The following is a 25,961-nucleotide window of genomic DNA, read 5'->3' as shown; positions in this document are numbered from 1 at the left end:
ACTTTAACTAAGGTGTTGTGTAAACAGCTGCTTCTGATTTTGGAGGCATTTGATTACATCTTCCACTTCTCATCTATCACATGAGAGCATAGGCACACAGGTCTCCATGAACTTCTAGGACTTCAAGAGGACACTTGCTTTCATGGGCTGATAACTGTTTCACAGTCTTGTTCTCCCTGAAACCTCAGGGGTATCAAAATCCTCACACTCCTCAGAGATTTTAATCTAGTTCATGTATAGATTTCAACTACTGTTTAAAGGTTAGTGCCCACCATTTTGCTTTGTGGGATGTTCATAGTGAAAAGGTGCTTAGCAAAAGTTCTTCAGTAATGTCCCCTGCTTGGGCAGGAGAAAGAGCATTCACCTGGACAGCTCTCACCTGGGGCAGGTGCAGAAACAGATAGGAGGGAGAATGCAGTCTCTATATATTTTATCCTTTACAGACCTGTTCCCCAAAACCTGGATATGGGATATGGGGTTAGCCATGCAATGGGAAAGAGTCCCTGCCTGCTCTGTCATTCTTCTCCAGCCTATCCAGCCTAGCCTAACTAGGTTAGCTAAAATACACAGTCATAGTATTTCCGGGCTTTTACTTTTCAACTCCACACATTCAAAGAACGTGTTGTCTTCCAGACACAGGGCTACTCACTGCTTTCTGGCATGTCTAGTTCAGCGGTGTTGGGCTTTATGCTTTAAAAGCCATAGTTTCAAAGACTTGGCAGTGGGGGTGGGGTGGAGGGATTTAGGAAAAAAAAAATCCTTGTTTTATTTAGTTGCTGTTTATTGCAACTACAGAGTTTTGCTTCACCCTACAAGTGCGACAGGTGGTGCTCTTGATCCTTCCAAACAGAAATTGCATTTACTATGCTTCTGTAAGGTCAGAATTATGCCATCTACCACCAACTTGTTGGGTTTAGCCCTGTCTGGTTAGTCCAAGGATCTTTCAGCTTTGAGTGAAGTGTTTTCTATCAGTGGAGGGGAAAAAATGTATTTTAAGCTTGGACTGGGTTTTGGCAGTAAATGAAGAAAAGTTCCATACAAACAAAAGTAGCTAGTTGGCAACTTAACCTCGCTACAGCCCAATCCAGCTTTACGGCCGAGGTTAGATGACAAAGATGCTAGCTGTGTAACCCATAAGTACAACATTGTAGCTATTAAATTGCATGGTTCTGTTGAAGTCATTTCAGTTGTGCTTTGTACTTTAAGTAGGAACACGCTTTCACCTACATGTGAGTTCCCACAACAAGCACCTCAAAAGTTATAAGCAGCAACTATTCTAATTATAAGATCTTTCATGATTTGAGAATAGCCACTTGCTTGCTTCTCAGCTGGCAGCTATATTCTGTGCTGAAGATGATGATTTTGCTGTCACCTCTTACATCTTATAAAATCTGGATTGGAAAGGCCAACCGCAGTAGGGAAGTAAATTCTCTTCCAGCTGTTGACAAACAGATGGTAATTAAAACTGGCAAGTGTCAATATATATGCATTTTTTAACAAAGAACATTTCAAGAGGAAAACCTACCTCTCAGGATTCCAAAATTCTTAGTTGAAAATGTTTAGGAAAGCAACTAAAAATAGGCAATTCTGAGCAGAACTTCAAAACTTTGGGGAGAAAAATCATCATGAATATGTGCCAGGTATCTAGTCAACTGGATTCCTGCCCAAGGTTTTTTGCAACAGTATTCCTGGAAAGGCGTCATTGCCAGTTCTTTTGACTTTTTCTTGTAAATATACATTCCTTAGGCATTTAGGCAAAAGAATATGCCCATTTCTTTTATTCTAGCAGCATTTAGTGCTGCTGTTCCCTAGTCCTCCCCTGAATATGCTAACTATGATCAGCAATACTGTAAAATAGGGAAAATTGTATGTTTTACCCCAGATGTTACTAAAATAAACTTTAGTTTATTTTCTTGGAGTGTGCAGAATAAACACCAATAGATGGTGCTGTTGGTGCATTAATAAGGTTGTTTCACATTTGTTTTCTGGTCTGTGGTTGGAATTTGGTTTTTTTTTAAGGGGGAAAAAAAAAGAACAAAACAACAAAATCCCTAATGCTAAGCTTTTATCCAAGATGTTCTGCCCGCATGAACCGGTCACCGTTTAACTTTAACCTGAACTGTGGCCCAGGAAATCCTTCAACATAAATAACCTTGGAAGCTGCCATGACCATTTTGGAACGTGCTCCCTCAATAAATCTGTTACTTTGTTGTGCAATGTTGAAGTGTGCAGTTGTTTCTCTGATTAATTAGGGCAAAAAATAAACTTGCACGATCAATCCAAGCTGTGACACGTTTCAGCCCTGGCTAGAACATATGGGTAGAAAAGGCCTCGGAGCCTTCTCAGCAGATCTGCCCTGGGATTTTAAGGTGCACGCTTGCTTGAGTTTGCTTGGATCGACTAGTTAAGGTGGCTGCTAACGAAGTCTGTAACTGAAGAGTTGTAGCCTGTCACAGAACTGCCGTGCCGGGTTAGTAAGGGTAGCACCAAACACTGTAAGAAGTAATTCATCTTGACCACCTGCCCCCGCCAGAGACAACATATCAGGACTGTTTTATGTAGTAGTGTTTATTTTATTTCACATATTACCCATGGAGAACAGCTGATACATTCTCTACATCATTCACCAGTCTGGAATGCAAGATAAAAAAAAAGGTATGGAAAAAGAGTTTAACTTTTGACATTCACGATATGAAAAATAGAGGGGATACAATGTTTTAAAATGCCCTTATGCAATATATATATATAAAACGTATAAAAATAAAATATATTTTCCAAAAAAAAAAAAGATACAAACAGGACGTGACACAGGACAATCTTAAATACCGATACGTATCTCATGATCCACACACACCGCACTTATAATTAACAGAAACCACGTACAATTGCACTTTTCCTCTCGGTGACGTTCAAGTATATCGCAGTCCCCGCAGGGACTAGTGAGTGTCCGATTCCCTGCCGGCTGCAGATAACGCAGAGGGTAGAGCAGATGTGGGCGACCTGTCCCTGTCCTTGCCGAGGGCTGAACGCGCACCCTCACACGCGTGGGGGCAGAGGCCGAGGCCGGGGCCGAGGCCGCCGCCCCCGGGCCGGGTGGGTGCCGCGCAGCGACCGGCGCCCGGCCGCAGGGTTCCCCCCGAGCAGCCCCTCCTGGCGGCAGACGGGGCCGGGCGCGGCTCGGAGCGCAACCCGCCGGCAAGGGAGGCCCGGCCCCCCTCGGGGGCAGCTGCGGAGCAGTGGGCGACATGGCGGCCGGCGGGGGCAGCGGCGCCTCCCGGCCGCAGGCTGCTGAAGAGTCAGTGAGCGCCCCGCCGCTGCGGCGGCCGCGGGGAGCAGCCCCTTCACAGCTTCCCAGCGCCCGGGGCAGGCGGGGGCCGCAGGACCCGCCGCTCCACCGGCCCCGGCCCCGGCGGGCGTGCCGGGGTCCCGCCCGGACGGGCGCTCTCCACGGATCCCAGCGGTGGCTCCCGAGCGAGCGGCGGCGGCCCTCTGCAGCGTCCGTGCCTCAGTCCATCCATCCGAGACGGCCTCGGCCGGGTAGTGCGGCGCTCAGACCCCGAGGACGGGGGCGAGGGGCTGCGCGCGCCGCGTCCGGGGGGAGCGCGTCGGGCTGCGGCGCTCGGGCAGGGAGCGCCGCCTGCGGCCGTAGCCCTGGGGGCTGATCTTGCTGGCAGGGGCCGAGCCGTCCTTGCCCGTGCCGGCGAGGCGGTAGAGCTGGTGGGCCAACATCTGCACCGTGCACGTCCCGAAGCGGCACCCCGTGCGGACGGCTTGGAAGTGGGGGAAGCTGCTAACGCTCTGGCGGTAGCGCTTGACGCGGATGTGAGCATCCTCCCGGCTGCTGCGAGGCAGGAAGAGAGAGAGCGGGCATGAGAAACGAGCAGGGGGGCCCCGGAGGAGGGGACCCGGTGGGCCCGGGGCGGGGAGGGCAGGGAGCCCCCAGGCTGGAGGCGGGCCCATCCCGACGGTGCCAAACTCCCCTCCCCCCTCCCGCCACCCCCCGGCTCTGCCCTCCGCCGAGGAGCGGCGGGAGAGGGGCGATCCGGTCGCAGAGCAGAGCTTGCTGTCGATGGGGGGAGAGGCCCCGCCGTTTTATGGCTGTTACACTATCTATAGATCCAGAGCCCCAGTTACTATTTATATTTGACTTTCACAGTAAAGGCGCTTCTATCTCCCGCCAGCTGAAGAGCGCGGGGAAAGAGAGGCGGGAGGCTGCTTTCAGCGCGGTGTGCAGCCCTGGCAGGACCTGTCTCCGGGGCTTGGAGGATGTATGGCTAAAATAAGCCTAAACACCCGGAAACGAGGGGACCCTGAAACTTTCCACTGCCTCGAGCAAGTTCCCGAGCCCAGAAGGGGCTGGAATTTACCTGGGATGCGATACTCGGAGATCCTCCTTCACGTCCTGGGTGCGTATGAGCGGCTGCACGTCGGCAGCTGCCGCCAGCCCTCGGAGCGCGCCCGAAGGCTTCACGTCCCGCTTGGCTCGGCTTAGTGCCCATTTCGTCCATCTGAAAGGAGCGCAAGGGAAGAGGACAGCCTGTTAGCACAAGCCTGCAGGGCGGGAGCCAAACCAAATAGATTCGAGGGGCGATAATCTTTGCCAGCGCCGAGATTTTTTTTTTTATGTTTCCTGAAAGGGCAGGAGACCTTTAAGAATCTGTGCAATTCCCGCAGGGAATCCAGTCCCTCTGGTCACGGCCGGAGCCCGGCGCGGGGGCTCAGAGGCTCCGCAGCACCGGAGCGGGGCTGGGCGCTGGCAGGAGGGCGCGCTCCGATACTCACTTTCTTTTGAACTCTGTCGCTACGTCCACCCTTGCAGCATCCACCCCGAAGAAGGTCACAGAGCCGAGATAGAGCAGGGCTACGTGAACTGGTTTCATTCTGGCTGGGGTCCTGGTGGAGGGAAAAGAGAACTGTAAGCATGGTTGCTAATAAAAGTCAAGTAAGGTCTGTCCTTTATTTCTGGTGATTCCAGAGGGCTCCTTCCCTCGGAGAGCCCCCGGGCTACCGGGGACTTTGTGTGCGATATGAACCAGAAGCTAATATTTGCGCAGCAACTTATCACAGAGTAAATAACAGAGCCTCCAAAGTTTACGTTTGTTGAGGGTTTTACTTGCAGAGGCGGCTGAAAACCAGCAGGATTTCCAGAATACCCCCAGCGGCTTGCACTAGGATTTAGCAAACCCATGAGATTAGAGAGAGCTGGCTATCAGACGCATCGTCTCCAAACTCCAGCAAGTGTTTTGCTGCCTGGAAGTTTATCCCCCGATAGCTCGTCTTCCCACTTCACACGCAGAACCAGCTAGTTCTGGATCTTATGTTGTAAACTGCAGCTGATGCCAAGAGCCAGTGCAAGGCTCTGCAGCATAACTCCAAGCTCTTCTAAACAGTCCAGATTTAGTAGATTTTAACTTCCTCTCCAGCTCCCCTGCATTTTGTTGTTGTTGTTGAGGGGGGGAAAAAAAGAGTTCTTACCTGCCGGTGAAGATAATCCACTGAGACAAATGTTCTTGCAGTAGCGATCCGAACTTGCAGGGTTTCCTGAGGAGCGAGAACTCCTTCTTTGTGTGCCTGAAGTAACCACTGCCGAGCTGCGCTCCACCGCTGCCTTTTATAGAGCGGGAAGTGGGTGGACCTTGGCATAGCTAGGCGATTTTTCTTTGACACCCCCACCCCCACATCCCGAGCACTTCTTAATCATTCTAGCGTGGATTGGGGGCAACCCTTACTAGGGTAAAAATAAGAGGATTATTGAAAATTATCTTAAACAATCCCCTTGGTATTTTGTTAATTATAACGACAGCTTCTAGGTGTGGATTCCGAGTCATGGCATAACTTGCAAAATCTGATAAGCCCCTCAGTCTTTTTTACTGGGGACAGACTTTTTAACTGCCGATATATAATTACGTTTAGACGGTCTGTAGCATAATTTCTCATTCTAGGCATCTTAGCCTAGAAGGCGGGTGGAAGATGGGTGGGCGGAAGAAGGGGAGTAGGAACTAGACCCGATCAATTTCAAAATCCATGCAAATCCATCGAATACCAAAGTTCCAAAAATAAACCCATATTTGGACAACGTGAATTATGATGAGTAACTGTAATGAATGCCAGCCTTCTTTACATAAGTAAGGAGGTGACAAATCAGGCATCATTAATATTTGTGACTCAACTTGGGGCATTTTTTATCTAATAAAATGTACTTGATTTACTTGACCGATTCAAATAAATTACAATTTAAATGGCTTTGGAAGACGAAGGTCAGAGAGCACTTCTGTATCTTTGAACAAAGGTAACGGCAGGGTTTTGGGGCAAGCGCAGGGACACTGAAATTCTCGGGGTTACGGACGCCAGGGAAGACATCCCGTGCATCGTTTCATCCCCAATCCGCAAATCTTTATATACCTTACTTCCCCGCTTATAAAGCTAAACCAGTGCAGGATCAAGGTGTCTGACAGCGTTCTCCCGGGTGACCGGCAGCCAAGCCTAGTCTGCCCACCTTTTTGGTTTTTTACAGTCTTTAACATAATTGCTCCGTGACGCTCCAGCAACGCAGAGGTCCGGTTTCGCGGGGGGTGCTGGAAGCCAGCACCAGCTGGACTGTTTCTCTACTTGCTTGTCGCAATGCAAATTCAGCGGAGCCGAGGGAAACGCCCCAGCAGACCTGCGCCCTGGGGCTCAGGGTCCCCGTCCCACTGAGAGAGACTGGGGAGGGAGGAAGGAATAGGCTGGCGTGTGTGAGATGTTTCTCTCACATCTTGCCCCAAGCAAGGCGTTTCAAAAATCAGGTGAGTAGGTACTCGTGACTGTGGCTTTCTAGATAACTGCGGTATATAACAACACCCCGGAGAGGTATGTGCAAGGGGATGACGGAAGCTTTCCTGTGCACGGCTGACTCGGTCTGAGGTGCTCCCTCCCTCCCTGCCTCACCAGCAGCGTCCAGGCAGCTGTAGGCTCCTGTCTCCGGTATCTACCTGTACGGGGCAGGCTGGCCCGGGAGCCGCCAGCCCGTTCGGCTGCGGCCCCGCCGTCCCTCAGGCGCTTCCCGCCGGCACCCCCTGGCAGAGAGGGTCAGCACGCACTCCAGCCGTTCCCCTCCGCGTCCTCCGGCCGGCCCGCCTTTCTTCCCCGAGCCCCCGGCGCGGCTCCTGCGGGGCGAGGCAGTTTCCCCAGCCGTGAGCTGGCCGCCGGGACAAGCCCAGATCCGCTCCTCCGCCGCACCTGCCCGGTCGGAGCGGAGGGCGCGACGCGGCGGCGGCAGCTTCGGGGCTGCCGAGAGCCACCGAGGCATGCTCGGCGGCTGCCCCAGGCGTCCCGGGCTGCCCCAGAGCGCAGCAGGACCCCCAGGTTGCCCCAGGACGCCCCGGGCTGCTCCAGGTGCCCCAGGCTGCCCCAGGGCGCAGCAGGAGGCCCAAGCTGTCGCAGGGTGCCCCGGCTGCCCCAGGTTACCTCAGAGCGCAGCAGAAGCCGGCCAGCCCCGGGCTCCCCCTCGTCCCTTCCGCCCGCCAGCTCTGGCAGCTCCGCGGAGCCGCAGTACCGCTGCCCTCCCCACGGACCGTGCTCCAGAGCAGAAATGCACAGAGCGAGAGGCTTGGGGTGTAAACTCAGGGAGGAAGAAATGAGTGGTCTAGAACGGGACTGTATCATGACCAGAGCTGCATAACTGCATCAGAGCACGATGAGTGGATTTTAGAGACCTCATGAGGCAGCTTAGGCTCGAGCAAGTTCAAGCTTTTCCTTGATCAGCAGAAGTTGAAACCTAATCTAACTTTTCCGAAGTGAAGGCAGGATTTTGTGTGATGACTATTGCTTTGATTAAAATTAAGTCTCCTGTTCCAGTAAAAAACCACACACTTCCCCAAATGCTGGAAAATCCCTCATTAAAATCTTTGGCTAAACGGGAAGTGCATTTTGTTTACTCTTAGGCAAACAATGCAGAAAGAATCCTATGTTGGTTTAGGAATAGAAACAATAGTAGTAACACAACTCACATGTGACTTCCATACTGACCACAACTGTCATTTTAGTGATACAAAATTAACTACTTCTAATTCATGAGGTGGCACATGTTGGCACACAAATTTTCGGTTTGGCACTGACGTGATTTTTGAAGAGCCTTCTGCAGGTAAAGCTGGTTCAAATATAACACAAACCAGCATGTTCTTTGTTTAGATGCTCATTTTGTTCTTCTTAAGCACTGTCACTCCTGTGCAGTTTGGAAATGAGCAATAGTCACTGACTTTGTACTATGAGGTAACAGTGGCCCCTTTTAAAAGATTATTTCATAAATAGTGAGTTATTTCCAATTTGACAAAAGTTACACAGAATGTTCTGTGGGAATATTATTCACAAGCTTTTATTCTGGGGCAATGCTACGCAATTCAGCAAGACTGGGCTCTCCTCTGAAGTGTAGGGTCTCCTCTGGATACTGCCTCATCCACTGCGGGGAAGTTGGCCTGGAGGAACATCCAGCTCTCATATTTGTTTGCTGATTATCTTGGGCGGTGTCATTCAACTGCTCAGTGTTGCCATATGTACAAAAGACTTTAAAATATGTATCTGCTCTGGCAGGGAGATTGTGAATATTAGTTGCTGTTTGTACAACATTTTATTCAGGCTGAGTTTTATTCCAAAAGCAAAGGTCTAAAATCTGTAGGCATCAATGGGAAATCAGTTTGAGGCAAATATTATGTGCTGATTATGCAATAAGATTGTTGTTGTAGCCAGTGGAAGTGCCTTTGCATGTTTCATTTTGGGTTTAAACAAATTGTACTGAATTCATATGCCATGAGTATGAATATACTTGATTATATTTCAGGCTGTATGAAATCAGCAGAAAGATGATACTAGTAGAAGAATGACACCCCATGAGGGGTGTAAAACCTCAGTCAAGCTCCACACAGGAAAGCCTTGCTGTTGGTGCGTGCACTCAGCCAGCTTTGTCTGTGCCAAGGGCACAGTAACAAGGGGCGATTATGTTTCTGGTAGTCCCATTGGTGGTGTTTTCAGTGAGCTGTGCATCTGATAGGTTTGAGTACACCAAATAAAGTCTCCTAAATGAGGGTGGGATGCATATTGGCAGGGGAAAACCTGGTGGCCAGGGTCGTGGCTGCTTCCCCGTTCTGGCAGGGGGTGGGGTGACACTGATTTAAGGGACTGCAGGCAGGGTGTGACCTTTTAATTTGCTGCAAGAGGAGTTGACTGCAGGTGATGTGAACCTTCACACCTTTTTGGTGGTAAGTGCACAGTCTGAGTGTGGCAACATTGTCCCTTGTGCGTTTTCAGTCTCCTGGAGGGGCTGCAGCCCTGCAGTCCTTCCCCCGGGATAAATACATGACTGGGTCCTTCTGGAGACGTAGGCCTTGGTGTCCACCCAGAGCCCCTGCTCTGTGAGCACCTTCATCTCCCATGAGGAGCCAGACTACTGTGCTGCAACAGAGGGAAATATGTTTTTGGTGGTCTAGATGAAAGTTCAGTTTACTTTGCATTAGGCTTTAGGTGAGCAAACAATCTGTCTGCTCCACTTCCTCGTTTGTCCTACAAGAACATAAGATTGTTCTATACTAAAGGGAAGTTAAGGAAGTAAGTTACGGATGACTGACTCCTTTTGCTGTCCATGCAGGTAACACAGCTGTGTTCAAATCCAGATGAACAGTGCCCTTCCTGCTACACGAGTACTTAAGATATGCTGCTTCTTATGACATGCTTTATAAACTAACTAAGCTTTGGTTATATTGGTCTAGATGAAAGAAGGAGCAAGGCTGTAAAGTGAGTGCTAGCAGTATTGGGGAAACTATAAGTAACATCTTCCTTTCGATCCAGCATTTGTTAATGCCCTAGGAAAAGTGTTAGGTGATATTCTCCTGCTAGAGGTGCTGGCTTAAAAGATCAGTGAGACTTAAATACTGAGATTCATTATTACATATTGAACCTTTTTATCAGTGCAGATACGATAGCCCCAGGGCCCCATTTCAGCTTCAAATTAGGTATTTTTGTAGTGTGTCTAAACATTCCCTCCAGGTTTAGCTGTACAGAACATTATCCATTGCTTTTGTAAAATATTGCATGTCCTGGCTTTGTGCTGTCAATCAAGAGCAGTGTCCCTCCCCCCAGGAGTTAAAGTGATGAGCTTTATCCTTGTCCACCTCACAGGGGTAAGGCGTGGCCTCATTAAGGTTGCGTTCCTTTGTTGCTGCTTCAGAAATGCTTTTAATAAAAAAGCTGGGTGTTTTGAAAACAGCTTGGTGGGCTTCAGTCATTAAAGGATCGTGAACCAAAATGTCTATGCATAACTTCAGAAAGGTGTTCCTTCTAGCTCCTACCTCATACAGAAAGTGACTGACCTCTCAGAATGCGCCTCTTTCTCGAAAAGTATATTCAATCTTCTCGAAGTATATATTATGCATTTTTCTTTACCTCTAATGTTAAGCAATTTTATCAAGTTTAGACCTTTCTACATGGCATATGACTTCAAAACAGTTAAGCTGCGAAGTTGATTACTCTCACAACATTTCGGCCGCTGCCTTCCACCGAGAAAGCACAAGCGAGAACGCTGTAACTGATTGTTGAAGCTTGTCGACCAATTTGCCTCTGAGTTATCAGCAAGACATTGCATCGGTATGTCCCAGCTAAGTACGAGGTGTAAGAATTGCATGTTTGAAACAGAAATGTCTGTGTGAAACCGCTAACAACTAGCGATGGTGGACTGTCAGGAGCAAATCCAGTGAATTTGCTGTATTTCCACATGCACTATGGTGCCCATGGCTGCTGCAGCACCTCAGTGTAGTGCAACTGACATCCTTCGCGTTGTTCTCTCTGTGCTGTCAAACAGAATGCACATGGAAGCTTATCAGAACGTTCTGGCAGACTCCGCCAGTCAGCCAAGCGCTGTACTGTCAGCCACCCCGTTTATCGCCAGCATCTCTGCGACCGCTGGCATGCCCACCGGGCTTTCGAGGGTGAAGGTCCAAACGGCCTCATCTGCACGTTATAAATAGCAACACAAAATCTCCCCTCAGCCTCGCGGAGCGCCCGGGCAGCCACCGCGTCTGCCGAGACCAGCACGTCGGAGGCTGGGAGGGTTACGTCGAGGCGCGGCCGGCCGTCGCCGCCGTTAGCAACCACTGCCAGGCTCCCGCCCCCAAGCGCTGCGACCCCAATGGAGAGGGGGCTAGAGCGGGCAGGAGGAGCGGCAGCCGGCAGGACAGGGCACAGCAGGGCCAGACAGGGCAGCCTCCTGCGGGCGCTGCTGCCGGGCTCGCCGGAGCCGCTGTGAGGGAGGGCCGGGGCTGAAGTCCCTTCCCCGCCACTCGGCTGCCTGTCAGGCGGGCGGCGGGCACCGCCACAGCGCCCCGCCCCGCCGCGCCGTTAGGGCGGTTAGCGCCCTGCCGTTGGGGCCGTTAGCGCCGAGGCAGCCGCGCGGCCCGACTTCCCCCGCGGCGGCATGTTCCGCATATCCCGGACAAAACGTAAACATGAAACATCCTGGAAGCGTGAAGTCTCGATTCCCGAGGCTGAGCTCGGCGGGCCAGGGTGGGGGATAGCGTTAATTCGCCGCCCCGGGTTTTATTTTTGCACGGCCTAAGCGGGGCCGATGCCCTTCCCCAGCAGCTCCTCTCGGGAGGGGGTCTCCGGGGAGGGCGCTGAGGTAAAGTCCAGCTCAGGCACCCGAATTTCCCCGAGCACGCAGATCGGTCGGATCTGCCGCGGGTTTTCTTTACACGGGAGAAAGTGTCCAGGCCCCCGCCTCCCGGGTGGGTATTTCACACGGAGGCTGCGAGGAGACAAAGCCCACCAGGGGCGGAGAGGGCGGGGGGCGAACGGGGGCCCGCTTGCGGTGGGCTGCGAAGTGAGGCGGCAGCGTTTGCACTGGTAAACCCCGACGACAGCCAGCGGTCCCGGCCAGCGAGCCGCAGCGCCTCAACCGCCTGCAGCCGCCGAGCCCTCAGCCCACGCCCAGCCCGGCGGGGTCACGGCGCAGCGGTCCCGGCGGCGCGCAGGCGCACAGCGCGCCCGCGCCTCCAACATGGCTGAGGTGGTGCCGCTTCTCTTGCAGCGGGCGCGGAGGGGAGGATGCTGAGCCTCCCGGGAGCCGCCGCCGCCGCCGCCGCAGCAGGGGTGGTGAGGCCTGAGGCAGGCTTCTCTCAGCCATGGCCAGGCTGGCCGACTATTTCATCGTGGTGGGCTATGACCACGAGAAGACAGGTAGGTGTGGCTGTGCGCAGGGCTGCCCCGCAGTGCCTGGCCTCTTCCCCCCTCCCCTCGTTCCTGCCCGGCCCCGGCCCCCTCCCGCCCCCGGTCGGGCCGCAGGAGGAGGAGACTGCCGCGGACACGGGGTGCGTGTCCGGCCGCGGGGAGGAGGGCGGCTGAGGGCAGTGGTGCCGGCCTCACCCCCGCGAAGGGGTGCAGCGGTTGGGGGGGCCAAAGGATCTCCCACCTTCCCTGAGGCGGAACGGGCCGGCGGGAAAACGGCGGGGCTCCTCTACCGTCCGGTGGCCGGGTCCCGGCAGCCTCCGACCACGGGGGCGGCCTCAGCCCACCTGGTAGCCCCGCTAACCCTGCCCCGGCCCCGCGGTGAGCGCGGGGGCATGGCGCGGGGCCGGGCGGGCGGCAGCCGGCCGGGGCGTACCCCGCGGGCCTTGCCCCAGCGCCCCAGCCGCTGGAAGCTGTTCCTTCGGGAAAGCAGGGGCAGCTTAAAATGTCGCCCACGGGCGAGCAGCGTAGCGGCCCTCGCCCGGGCCGTCAGCCGGTGGCCTAGTGGCCGCTGGGCAGGCGGCGGGGCCGGCTGGCTGACGGGGGTGTCTGTGCCTGCCTGCTCCCCAGCCGCCGCTGCAGAACGCGGCGGTTCCCCCACCTTTGTGCTGGTAGCTGAGGCATGTACACCCGCCACCTCAAAGCAGAACAAAGGCTGAGGGGTCCTGGAAAGCAGCGGTGGGGCTTTTTGCCCGTTTTGGCTGGGGGTTTACAGCTTACCGCCTGTTGAGACGGTGCCGCAGGTACCACCTGGTGAAGCGCTGTGGCACTCGGTAGGCTCTTCAGGAATGGCTGCTTTTCGTAGAGAATCGAGATGTTTTCTGTCTGCTCGGGTGAAAGGGCAGTAGTGTTATCTGCTATCGTTTTGTGGGTTAAGAGAGTGTGGTTTGTGTTACGCAACTTCTTAATAACCACATTTGTTGATGGAGAGACCTTAAACCAGTATGTAAACTGATTTGAAAATGAAGTGATTGTCAACTGGTATGTGTTTGTACTGGGTATTTCAGAACGATCCCTTAAATGTATGTTGTTAATAAACAGTATTTTAAACAGTTGAATGTCCCCTAATTTATTTGACTATGCGTAAACCAAACAACACTCAAGTTTGTTACTCTAAGTAATTCTTTGAAGTAGCAATTGTGTGTAATCTGTATTTGTTCATTCTAAAAGTGTTGCTATTAAACTCTTAGAGTAAGATCCTTTCTGTTTTTTTTTCTTTTAAAGAAATACAATTTCCAGAGAAATGATTACACCTATGTGTTTAAAGATACAGTGGCTTACAAAACTCTGCTAAGGGTTTCCAGGATTTTACTATACCAGTACTATTATTATTATTGCATTAATTAAGGCATGCTTCCCCTTCCCACCCCACTTGGAAATAGATTTGTCCAAATTGTAGCGGCAAAATTGTAAGACATGTGGAATGGCGGGTACTTGATGTTAAAAAATAAAGACCTCCCCTTTTCCCTTTTTCCTGTTGGGAACATTTTTCCCTAACAGTGGAGGAAACCCCAAGTGAAAACAAAGAAGCAACCAAAAAATCCAGGGGTGCTTTTAAGGAGAAGACAAAGCAAGTAGGCTTCCGTAAAGGGTATGATCAATCTGACATAGCCACTATGTGAAATAGAATCACCGTTTATGTTGGAAAGCTTTATGTTTGTGAAATGTCTTCATCTGTAGCATTTAAGTATGTGTTTAACTTCCTGTACGTAAATTGTCTCATAAGTTTAGTGGAATTGCTTGCACGGATGAAGTTGAGCAGATTCAGAAATAACTCCAGAACCAGAACCTTAATTTGAAAAGGTCATGCCCAGAAAGTTACTGTTTAGTCTTCATTATTTAAATCAGTCACTGCTACTTTAATGCTTCATACTAAAAATGCTTGAAGGAACAACATTCTATTGAAGACTAGGCGTGCATTGTTTTCCAAATTCCTTTACCCCCACATGCGATCCCATAATACGTGGAGTACTGACCTTTCTTTTTCTTGTAAAAGTCATGGTTTCTTGATGCATTTATTATGCTTCCTTCTATATGAAAAAGCAGGGGCAAACTTTTCTGGGATTGTAGACATATTACCTGTGAAGCTTTTAAATTTTTAAGTATGGTCTTTTTTTTGTTTTGTTTTCCTTTTCTTTTTTTCATCTTCAATGTTCTGGCTTGGTTTTAATATGTTTGATTTTAATGTTGAGTGTAATTACATTTTATAGTGGGTTTTGTTTTTTTTCAGGAATAATCTGTGGAATATCATATGTAAACAAGCAAACAAAAGTCCTGTAACCTTCCCCCTCTTCCCCGACCTGTATGTCAGCAGCAGTTTGAATAATATGCACTTGCGGTTAATAAGAAAGGATGTTTATAGTAATGACTGTTCTCCCAGAAAGCCCTGCTGCCGCTGCTATCTCTGTATAGCAGCCATCATCTGCTCTGACTTCATGTGGGTTATATGGATTTATTTACAGGTGCCAATATCTGCAATACACTGAAGCTATTGCTTTCCTGTGCAGATTATCTAGCTTTATTCAAAAACATTCACTATAAATCTCTAGACTGCTGCATTTGTGTATTTGTACAATTTGGGAGCAGATTTCTAGATTTTTCTTGTTGTGGAAAAACTTTGTTATTGGTGCTACAAGTTTTTATCCAACATAGTTTTAAGGGGATGTGAACATTTTTATTGTCCTCAGATAAACCAAATAGAGTATCCTTTGGAGGTCAAACACTTTAAAGTTTGTTCCTGTTCCAGTCTAGGCCTATATAAATTAATGTTACTGCAGAGCTAATGCCGTCATCCCTATTCTGTCAAATCTTCCTTTTGCTTTCAGCTTGCTTTAAGATGCTGACCTGTCAAAAAGACCTTTCTTACTGAGTATTTTGCCTGTGTCGCTGTATTATTTTCTTTCTGGGTTACTTTTCTGCTAATGTTTCAAAAAGAGGTGTCTCACCAGGATGTCAGATGTATGCTGGTATCAGCGTAAAGGAGGAGCAGGAGCATGCAGGAGGACAGATCACTGAAGCCTGAATTTATATCAGCTTAAATGGTCCTAGAACCTTGGGCACAAAGATGTTAGTCAGGTGCCTTAGTTACTTACACGCTGTACGGAAAGCCTTTGAATTGTTTGCGTGACAGTCAGTGTATTCGTGCTTGGCAAGATGCACGGAGATTCAGCCTGAGTGTTGAATGATCTTTACTGTTGGTAACTTCAGTGTCGGTAGACTGTTAGGCACATAGGAAGCTAAGGAGAAGTCTTTGTGTTATTGAGGATTAACTGTTTCACCTAGCTTTCTATGTTTTTCAGGTATAGTTGACTGTATTCCCACTTAAAAATTACTTAGTCTATATCTTTCACCACAGAATTAAGCTTAAATATATCATAGTTTTAGTTGATGATGTGTATTTTAAAAACTAATTCTGAGCCACTGCAAAGAACTGTAATAGCAATTGTTTCTGTCAGAAGTTCATGTTCAGTGTCTTGACAGAGTTGGAGAAACCAGATTTAATAAATCCCCCAGATTTAATAAAAACCCTTGGATTTGTTCTAACAGTGGAAATTTGAAGGATTTCAGTGATACACCACGGTTGATTGCTTTACCATGTTTATTTTGCGTTCAGCTGAACCTTTGCGAGGGCAGGTAACCACATTTTTCTCCAACATACCAGCACAATATAAAGCTGTTACTTAACTTGCTACAAAAGGCATTTATAGAAGTCTCTGAAGGGAACAAAGGTGCTAGATAATGTGGGCACTCCAGGTTAAAAGCTAGAAAAAAAAACCCCAGAAGACCTTATTGGATATCCATTCTCTTTTTCCATGGATTTTGAAGTGTGTTTGATACGCTTCACGAAAAACTCCTATTTAATGGAATGTGGATGCATAATGGAATGTGGATGGGATTTAAGAGGAACACAGATGTTTGCAAAGATCACAGAAAGACATGAGAAAATGCTTTTTGGTTTTGTTTTTGCTGGTATAAGCCATAATCATAAATTTATATCTTGGATTTACATCTGGTGGTACTTAAAAAAGGTAAAACAGAACATTTTGTGTCTTCCTTAGCTCAGCAACTGAAAGGTAAGGTTAAAGAAGAGAGAACTAAATACCGGATTTGATTAATTTGCCCATACACCCATAATGGCTTTCCTATTGGATGCTGTTGTGTACCCAACAGTTAACTCTGAAAACCTGCAAGGTGGAGCAAATGTTGTCTGAGACCTGTCTGCTGTAAGAAGACAGACTAATGTTTTTTTTGTTCTTCCTTGTGTATACGGTTGCAGTGTGTATGACAGCAGGCTTTCAACAGTATAGCAGTTTTATTTGGCTGTTGTCATAACTGATAAATGCTGATATAACGTGTGTAGGCTCTGTTGTGGTTGTTTGTGTTCTGATTTTTATCAACTTATTTTCAGAGAAGCCTTTCTTGTCTAACATAGCTTCATGTCTTGTGGATTTTGAAAGTAGACAAGTGATTGATGATAGAGTGGGAGAGGTTCCTAAATACAGTTGTCTGATGCTTTTATTTTTCCTGTGGGCATATTCTACCTGCGAAGAATATTCTTTTCATTTTGTGGGTAAATAGCGTATCGTATCACAGGAGGCTTTTTTTGGTGTATTTGTTGTATATTCATAGTTGGGCATGCCTCTGGGCTAGTGTGTGTATAAGGGGTGGATTATTTCTTGGTATGCAAGAAAAAGAAAATGTAGAAAAATAAGGAATCAAGCTGTTACTTCAGTCGCTTTTATTAATCTGAGCTGTGGTTTAATTTGATTTAAGTGTAATCTAGGGAAATCTCAAAGGGCGAAAAAACCAACAAAACCTAAATCCTTATTTTTGTGGCAGAAGAATTCTTGTAGAGGTAATCTAATGAAACATAAAGTGTACTATCAGAAATGAAGCAGAATGCCGATATGCAAGTAACTGTATTGGTAAGAGATTACTGTAGTTGGCCGTGACTGGAGGAGGGCATGGGTGCCCGAAAACTTCTCCAAACAAATTAGTTGCTCCAGTATAAGAAATTATCTCTTTCTACAGACCTTGTCCTTGCTCAGTTTAGTTTTCAAATACAACAGTCTCCACAATACCGCACTGAAACAGAATGAGAAAAGAATATTTCCATTGCATGGGGTGGTTTTTTTTGTTTTTTGTAAGGTAAGGCTGTCTTGAAAAGCTGCTTGGAGGGAAGAAACCCAACACCACCAGTATTTTTTTTTCCTGGTAGCATATCTTCCTAAAATGTATTCAAGCAGTTTCTTCTAATATATAATGTTGACTGAAAAAATTATTGTTGTTTTGATTTATGGATTCACTATAGTTTTGGATAAATCTTAAAATCAATGCAGATCAGTATAGCTCTTCTTTCCCTCAAATGTCTGCTAATGAATATCTCTAAAGAACTTGGATTTGAAACTTTTGCTCACTCGGTCTTGGCATCATAACAACAACAGCAATAAAATAGATTGATTTTTTTTTTTTTGGCCTTTCAATTTAAATCAAGACATTCAGGGAGGCTGAACGTTTATTCTGTAAGCTATCTTAATTTGTCTGAAAATGCAAGGACACAGATTCTGTTGAGGGAAGGTACATTTCATATCTTCATGGATATTTTAAGACTAAATTGCACTAAAGAAACTCTTTCTCTCATTCTCCGTCCTGGGTTAACTTTGTGGATTATCTAACAAAAAGACACTTTTCCTGCAGTGTGTTCATGGAAAACAGTTTGTTATGCAAGCCTGAATACTATTTAAGCACTGGCCTTCTATAACCGCAAGCATATTTTTCAGTGGGGGGACAATGAGAATGACATTTAACTCCTCCAACATCACTGTCACAAACATAATAGTCTTATCTTACAACACTGAGGAAGATAATTATAAAGCTGTGGTAGTTCATCGACATGAATATAAAATACCAACTACCTCCCCATCTACTCGTATTTACAAAGTGAAAAACTAAGTCACTGTGGAGTCTTTTTGAAATGTGAAACAGTAGATTCACTGTTCAGCCTTGATAAACCTCAGTGAAAGTTAAATCTTGCAAATATATACTAATAGTTAGGAAGTCTTCCTTTATTTATTTATCTCTTCTTTTACTCCTTCTCTGCAGTAACATGAGATTTTCAAGCTCCTTGTTTATGTAGTGAAAAATTATTTCTAACAATAACACTATCATTATTGATGAGATTGATTTTCTTAATCTTGGTGTTCGGTGAATTATGTTCCAGTTATGTATTGGTTGAAATAAATTACTCCTTTGGTGTCAGTGGTACATCCTGAAGTCAAGGACAATCCAATTAGTGTTGATTGGGATTTGGCAGCTAAATCCCTGCTCATTGAGCCAAGAACATGCTTGTTATTGCTTATCTGTTAGTGACTAGATAACATCCTGATTTCATGTCTCTGTTGTTTACAATTCTCAATTTTCAGTCTTCTACAAATTTTATAATGTGAAAAAATGGACTTACTGAACACAGAACATGGAATTCTTTGTTGGCTTTGTAGTAGTCTTGTGCTCAAGATAACAACAGAGTAACTAATCACAAAATTACCACTAAACTGGACATAGGTAGCAGATTCTTACTATTGCAGCCAAAACCAGTGGTTGGTAAGAGTCAGTACAGTCTGAGGTTTTGTGTAGCTGTAGTAGAGGAATACTAATATATAGAAAATACAAAATCATCATGATTCTGGATACAAATTGAGGACAGCTGCGTACAAAACCACATTGGACCCTGGGAGACCTCAATGGGTAAAAACAGACAAAGGAATGTTACTGGGGTTACAAAATCAATAGCTCAGAAATTCGGGGGGGGGGGGGGAGAGAGATAGGAATAATGTCCTTTTAATGTGGTTCGTATGCTGTTTCCTATGATTTAAAAATGCAGAACCCAGAAAAGTAACTATCTGATGCTTGGATAGGTCTTCAGCAAGATTGGAAACATCTTTTTAAATGGTAGACTTATACATTGGGTCTAATGGAATAGTAACTGGAAGGAAGATGAGACATTCTGGCAGAGGATTTCTCAGATACTTGCGGATGCAAAGGAATGACAACTCTTCTTTCTAGAATCTTGACATAAGTTGTGGAAAACTGTGCTTTGGAAAATGGGTTTTGGTGAGCTACTTTTTGCCAGATGCCATCAATATTAATGCCAGGAGTATTGAGTGTTGTCGATTGGCAGTGTCCCCTTCAGGCTCTGTAGTGGGATGCATATTGCTTTGACGTGGTTTGGGAACGCTTGCTCTGCAAGACAGTGGCCACTCTTCCTGCTTACTCTGTTTGACAGATTCTAGTATTTTACAATTCTTTCTGTCTTCTAGTTTGGTTTTCAACATTTACCCCAGAATAATCTCTGACCTTAGTGTCTCTTTCCCCTCCCCGCCCCTAAACAAGTGTTTACTACAACGTCAGTTGAGACAAAAATGTCGTTTCCCCCTAGTCTTATTTCGTAGAAACATAAAAAGTACTTGGTGTGAAGTTCTCTGAAATCACAATCACAGAATGGCAGGGGTTGGAAGGGATCTCTGGAGATCACCTTGTCCAACCCCCCTCCTTGAGCAGGCACACCCAGAGCAGGGGGCACAGGAGTGTGTCCAGGCAGGGTTTGAATGTCTCCAGGGAAGGAGATTCCACAACCTCCCTGCACAGCCTGCTCCACTGCTCTTTCACCATCACAGGAAAGAAGTTTTTTCTCCTGTTTAGGTGGAACTTCCAGTGTTCCAACTCGTGCCCACTGCCCCTTGGCCTGTTGTTGGTCACTTCTGAAAACAGTCCAGTCCCATCCTGTTGACACCCACCCTTTACATATTTATAAGCATTGATAAGATCCCCCTCAGTCTTCTCTTCTCCAGGCTGAACAAACCCAAGTGTCTCAGCCTTTCCTCATAAGGGAGATGCTCCAGTCCCCTGATCATCTTGGGAGCTCTCCGCTGGACTTGCTCAAGCAGTTCCCTGTCCTTCTTAAACTGGGGCACCCAGAACCGGTTGCAGTACTCCAAATGTGGCCTCACTAGGGTGGAGTAGCAGGGGAGGATAACCTCCCTCGACCTGCTGGCCACACTCCTTTTAATGCACCCCAGGATACCGTTGGCCGCCTTGGCCACAAGGGCACAGTGCTGGCTCAGGGTCAGCTTGCTGTCCACCAGTACTCCCAGGTCCTTCTCAACAGAGCTGCTTTCCAGTAGGTCAGCCCCCAGCCTGTACTGGTGCATGGGGTTGTTCCTCCCCAGGTGCAGGACGACCCTGCACTTGCTCTTGTTGAATTTCATGAGGTTCCCCTTGGCCCAGCTCTCCAGCCTGTCCAGGTCTCGTTGGATGGCAGCACAGCCTTCTGGTGTATCAGCCACTTCTCCCAGCTTGGTATCATCAGCAAACTTGCTGAGATTACACTCTGTCCCTTCATCGAGGTCACTGATGAATATATTGAACAGGACTGGACCCAGTACAGACCCCTGGGGAACACCACTAGTTATGGGCCTCCAACCAGACTCTGCCCCGTTGATCACAACTCTGAGTTCTGCTGTTGAGCCAGTTTTCTGTCAACCTCACTGTCCTCTCATCTAACCCACATTTCCTTAGCTTGTCTATGAGGATGTTATAGGAGATAGTGTTGAATGCCTTACTGAATTCAAGTTAGGCAACATCCACTGCTCGCTCTTTGTCGAGCCAGCCAGTCACACCATCAGAGAAGGCTATCAGGTTGGTCAAGCATGATCTTCCCTTGGTGAATCCATGGTGACTACTTCTCATAACCTCCTTGTCCTCTGCATGCCTGGAGATGACCTCCAGGATGAACTGCTCCATCACCTTTCTGGGGATGGAGGTGAGGGTGACTGGCCTATAGTTTCCCAGGTCCTCCTTCTTGCCCTTTTTGAAGATTGGAGTGACATCTGCTGTCCTCCTGTCCGCCACGACCTTTCAAAGATGATGGAGCCTGGCTCAGCAAGAACATCCGCCAGGTCCCTCAGCACTCGTGGGTGCATCCCATCGGTCCCAAGGATTTGCAAGGATCCAGTTTGCCTAGGTGATCTCTGACCCAGTCCTCCTCAGCCAAGGGGAAGTCCTCCTTTCTCCAGATTTTTTCTCTTTCTTCTCTGGGGGCTGAGATGCCTGAGGTCCAGCCTTAGCAGTAAAGACTGAAGCAAAGGCGACATTCAGTAACTATGCCTTCTCTGTGTCCTGTGTCACCAGGGTACCTTCCTTGTTCAGCCGTGGGCCTACTGTATCCCTGGTTCTCCTTTTACTGCTGATGTATTTAAAGAAGCCCGTCTTTTCTTTGACATCCCAGTGTCAAATAACTGAGTTAGAGGCAGATATTAAGCATTGAGACTTGAGATAGTACGTTTAGTTTGGCTAAGTAAGAAATAATTGAAAATAGTTATAGAATAAGAGGTTAGAGAATAATATTTATAGAATAAAAGAGGTTAGAGCACCCTCAGTAATGCTTATTGTTGTTGGCTATTTGCATATCTAAAAAACATTGCACTCGTTTCTTATAACTGCATCAGTTATAGCACAATAAACCTTTTAGCTTGATTGCTGCATTGTTAAACCCTGTCACATTTTAAATTTGTACATATAACGTGTATTTATGCTTTGGACAAAGAAATATAGACACTTGTCCTTTTTGGTGACTCTTGTTCTATGAACTATAAATATAATTCCTAAGTGACAGTAAGCATAAGCTCACTGTATGACTAATAAAGTACTCAAGGCTTTTTCAAAAGGACAAAGTAGTGATCTTGTCATAAATACAACTGTAATGGACTTCTAATTCTTGAAATACTGTTGAATGGGCATACTGTACTTTTAAAATAACAGTAAATTAGGAAATCTGTGTTTTTTAAATGCTATTACACAGGGTGCTTTTCATAAAAATGCAAATAGCAATTGCATAAAAAAAAATGAAGCAAGCCACATGCTTTGTTCCTGCAGAGCTGTTTCTTCATAATTAGTCTCTTTTACCAGAACAATCTATAGTAGTTCTGTGAAGCTTGTGAAATTACTAAGCAGTTTCTCTTCTATATTGTTAGTATATGCTATTTTTAAACTCAGATTAACACATATCTTTCTACTAGAAGTTACAGGAGAATTTCAGTTTTCTTCCTGATTGGTAACCTGTGAAGAGAGAAGTAGGTTTCATATTTTTGAAGAACTTAGAATTGCTAAAAGAAAATTTCAAAGGAACATTAGTTATACTTTTCCTTCCTAAAACACAGATTTAAAACCACATTTCCCCCCCCAATATACTGGTAATTGAATCTATTTCTAGTGTTTTTCAGGTTGTGAGTTCTTAGACCCTTCAGTCTGTGAGAATTTTTTCTTCACTGTTTTTTGTTTAATGATGGACATAGCTCTCAGTACTGATCCTGTAAGAGGTGATAGCAGATGCTGATGTGGTTGATTGAAAATTGTTATTAAATGAATTGTGTCTAGTAGAAGGGTTGTACTGATAGTACAACCTGGAGATGGCTTTTGTGCAGTTCAGAAGGTTCATTTGACCAAGCGGTGGGTCCTTCTGGAAATGCCTGGTGCTGTGACTGGTGTGGTGGTTGGTGGGCTTCTAGGCAGAACTTGCTTTTGTAAAGTAGCTTAGCCTGGGGCCTCTGCCTGAGCAATAGATTGTGCCTGACTGCATCTGAGGAACTAGTTGGAATTCCCTGTTAAGGGAGGAAGATCTGCTGCCTGAGCATTGCCTTTGACGTTGGGATTCACCCCGTGTTTCTTAGAAATATAATTATTTTATGCTTTTGAGTATCTACTTGCTTTTGCAAAATAGGAAACTAATTAGCATGTGTTTCTGATGATCAGCACGTTTCAACAGTGGTAGAAAGCCCAAGGTTTGGAATGGATGCTTTTAAGAGTATTTTCAAAACAGATAAGATAACAAGGTGCATGTACAGAATAAAATGCTGTTTTCCATGGTAATAAATAGAGTTTAGAGTTTGTGTTTAGAAATTCATGCAAGTTGAGTGTTAAGTGCTGCAGAGAGAATTCCTCTGTAGATGTTTTATAGTTGCTAAAACTTAAGTGCTTATTTTAAGTAACCAGCTCTTGCCCACTTTGCTAAAGTGAGTTAAGATAATGCATGTGGAAGTATCGGATTTGCCTTTTAGCTGGAGGCAACTGCCCCTACAGCAATTTTAGACACTTACGGCAGTTCCTTGCTCATTCCACTAATGAGCTGAGCTTTTAACTCAAGCTGCTGGTAACCATTCTTCAGGCTGAGACCCCTGGATTTGTATTGACATGATTGAGGTATGGGGCACGTGTTCCCTTTTTCCAGCTCTGAGGGGCTGATCATTTCCAGCAGAGAAGCAGCAAAAAGAACTAGAACATCCCAAACCATCTCAGTAGGTTGTACTAGGACTAGAGCGTCAAAGCTGTGGTGTGTCAGCTGTGATGGCATCATAATTCAGCAGGACATCCAAAGCAAGTGTCATGTTTTTTCAGTTACAGGCAATTGAAAAGAAAACAAAACCAGAGAGAGCCACATGTTTGTGATTTGGAATTCAAAACTCTTATTTCAGAAGATTTTCTTCCTGTTTGATTGATCTGCATAAATAATGATACCAGGTTTGCCACTGAATAAACAATGTTGATTCAAGTAGTGATACTTTTGTAAGGTTGTTGTTTCAGTACTGTGTTTTCCAAATATTTTGTTTATAGTGTTTATTATGAAGAGAGATGAGATCATACATATTTAACAAAATATACTCATGGAGGCCATTTTTTATTATTTTGTTCCCTCTTGCCACATGGCATCTTTTTGGAAGAGGCCAGGCTGTCACTGAAGCAGTTTACTTTTTGTGAGTGGAGAAGTATCCAGAAAACACACTTTCTATCTTTCTGACCTTGTGAGATGCTTTTGCATTTTTTTTTTTTTAAAGTTGTTTGCCTATGGGTTTCTTTTTCTTTCTTTTTTTTTTTTTTTTTTTTAAGAATATATGGTCCAGTTTTCTGGTAAATGGCCCATTAGAAAGTTGCAGTTCAAGAACATGTGGCTTCGTTGGTCTAGGTCTCTGGACATAGTCATTGATAGTCATAGCTGCTCTTCTTGTTAGTAGCCTAGTAGAAGGCAGAAGGCAACAACTTATATCCATACTTAATTTTAACAAAAATGAGAATTTTTTCCTCATTACAATGAGATAGGATTTTACAGGTGTAACTCAGAGGACTGTTGTTTTCATAATCACTTGTTTTCTTGATAATATGCATACCATTATTTGAAGTTAGAAAACCCAGAGGTAAGGTTTCTATAAAAGTAAAAATAATAAAGAAGTCTGAACTTGGACTGGACGCATCCTGTCATATGTCTTAAAGAAGTGACCTTGGAGATGTTACCTTTCCTGAAGTTGTAATGGCTAAAGATAGGATGCTGAAAAATAAAACCCACGCAACTTGTATGTTCCTTTGTTAGAGAGTTGTGTGTGTGCTATGTATTCTTGGCCAGTGTGCTTAAAGTTATAATACGGTTTGTGGGTTGGATTGTCTCCCACTGCTAACCTCTCTCCTCCTTCCCCTCCCTGTCCCCCCAAAAAACGTTAATTTTTCTTGTTTCAGGTTTCTTGTAAAACTTGCCCCCAACCCCAAAAGGATGAGCATATGGCTTCTGTGAAAAATATGTTATAGAGGTGTCTAACTTTTTTAAAAAATCCCCATATGAAGTTTAGAAATGAGCAGTAATTATTGAGCAGTAGGGATCCCTAATTACTTACTGTCTAAGTCTGGTATGTACTCCCTACCTAGTATTAACTGTGCTTTCTAAAGGTTTGAAAATGGATTTTTAGAGACCAAAACATAAATGTTATGTTTTATTAGATTTATTTGATTTATTGTTCTAAGAAGGCTCTGAATCTTTTTTTTATTCTTATGTATTTTACAGTTACCAAGAAGAGATTTGGATTACAGTAATCTTAATATAGCTGTATAACACATCATATGCTTTTCACAGCAGATGGACCAAGATTTTGTCAACACTGTCTTGCTGATCTTATTTTTGAGAAAATTTTTTTGTAGCTGAGGCCTTTTAAAGAATCTAAGCTGTTCCTGGTTAAATGGAAAGAGTCTCAAGATTTATGAGTAGATTAAAAGATATAAGCAAGCGGTCACCATTCATAGGCAAAATTGGTAGCATGGACTCCCAAAGTTAATTTTGCAGACCTTTTTCCTTCAGCTTGTAAATACATGGTAAAAAGAGAGGTGGAATAGTTAGGGGATGAGACTTGCAGATGATTAAAAAAACCCAAAACGTTTGGTATAGCTGAATCTGAGACTTATGATGAAGGGCTCCAGAAAGAGCTTGTGATACTTAGTGACTAGATGTTAAAATTTTGGGTGAAATGCACTAATGATAAATACAAGCTAAAGTACAAGCAGTGGTGAGAAAAGATGTTCCTAATATGCATTCTCAACAACCATCTGTAATTTAGCGATTGTCACATAATGAAAAAGTTCTTGGAGTTTGTTGGGGCAGTTCTCTGTAAACATCAGCTTGGTGTCTGGTGATAATGGCAACAGTAAACTCAGAAATAAACAGTATGGAATTGTGGAAAAAGAATACAACAGAGGACATTATGGTGTTGGGACTTGCAGCCTAGGCGACACAAATGGATTAGGTGAATCCCAGAGGTCCTCTTCGGCCCTGGTTTCTGTATTCCTGAATCTAGAGAAAGACTGAACAGGACCTCCAGGAATCACCTGGTCCATTCTTCTCC

The 25,961-nt window shown here is 46.0% G+C and overlaps 2 protein-coding genes across 11 annotated transcripts in view; one reads left to right on the top strand and one right to left on the bottom strand.

Moving 5' to 3' along the window:
* Positions 1–2,550: 2,550 nt before the first annotated feature.
* Positions 2,551–13,077, bottom strand: ADM (adrenomedullin). 3 transcript variants are annotated; one of them, XM_075094801.1, is made up of 6 exons: positions 12,970–13,077; positions 6,972–10,817; positions 5,476–5,608; positions 4,783–4,893; positions 4,368–4,508; positions 3,644–3,841 (listed from the first exon to the last, which is right to left on the bottom strand). In XM_075094801.1, exons 2-6 carry the CDS (start codon positions 7,286–7,288, stop codon positions 3,791–3,793), a joined length of 753 nt encoding a protein of 250 aa, XP_074950902.1. In that variant the 5' UTR covers positions 7,289–10,817; positions 12,970–13,077; the 3' UTR covers positions 3,644–3,790. The 3 variants fall into 3 exon arrangements, with proteins under 3 accessions (XP_074950905.1, XP_074950902.1, XP_074950904.1); XM_075094803.1 differs by having other exon boundaries at positions 6,972–9,426; positions 12,970–13,075; XM_075094804.1 differs by lacking the exon at positions 12,970–13,077 and having other exon boundaries at positions 2,551–3,841; positions 5,476–7,053.
* The window catches only part of SBF2 (SET binding factor 2), a 288,713-nt gene continuing 274,731 nt past the window's right edge, over positions 11,980–25,961 (top strand). For 5 of the 8 annotated variants that reach the window (XM_075094800.1, XM_075094797.1, XM_075094795.1 and 2 more), the window contains exon 1: positions 11,981–12,201. In XM_075094800.1, the coding sequence (XP_074950901.1) occupies positions 12,147–12,201 (55 nt within the window). In that variant the 5' untranslated portion in view covers positions 11,981–12,146. Of the gene's footprint in view, positions 12,202–25,961 lie in introns of all 8 variants that reach the window. The other 3 variants (XM_075094794.1, XM_075094793.1, XM_075094799.1) reach the window with 2 other exon arrangements.

Source organism: Phalacrocorax aristotelis, chromosome 5, assembly GCF_949628215.1.
Source record: "Phalacrocorax aristotelis chromosome 5, bGulAri2.1, whole genome shotgun sequence".
Taxonomy (NCBI): Eukaryota; Metazoa; Chordata; class Aves; order Suliformes; family Phalacrocoracidae; genus Phalacrocorax; species Phalacrocorax aristotelis.
This window is presented reverse-complemented; position numbering and strand designations above follow the sequence as displayed.

Bases quoted from the DNA above. Each gene is read 5' to 3' on its own strand.
- ADM (XM_075094801.1), bottom strand. From the start codon at position 7,288: ATGCCTCGGTGGCTCTCGGCAGCCCCGAAGCTGCCGCCGCCGCGTCGC. The intron at 5,609-6,971 runs GTAGATACCGGA...GCTCTATAAAAG, and splicing joins GGCCAGCCTGCCCCGTACAG to GCAGCGGTGGAGCGCAGCTC. The intron at 3,842-4,367 runs GTAAATTCCAGC...CCTGCCTCGCAG, and splicing joins CTCCGAGTATCGCATCCCAG to CAGCCGGGAGGATGCTCACA.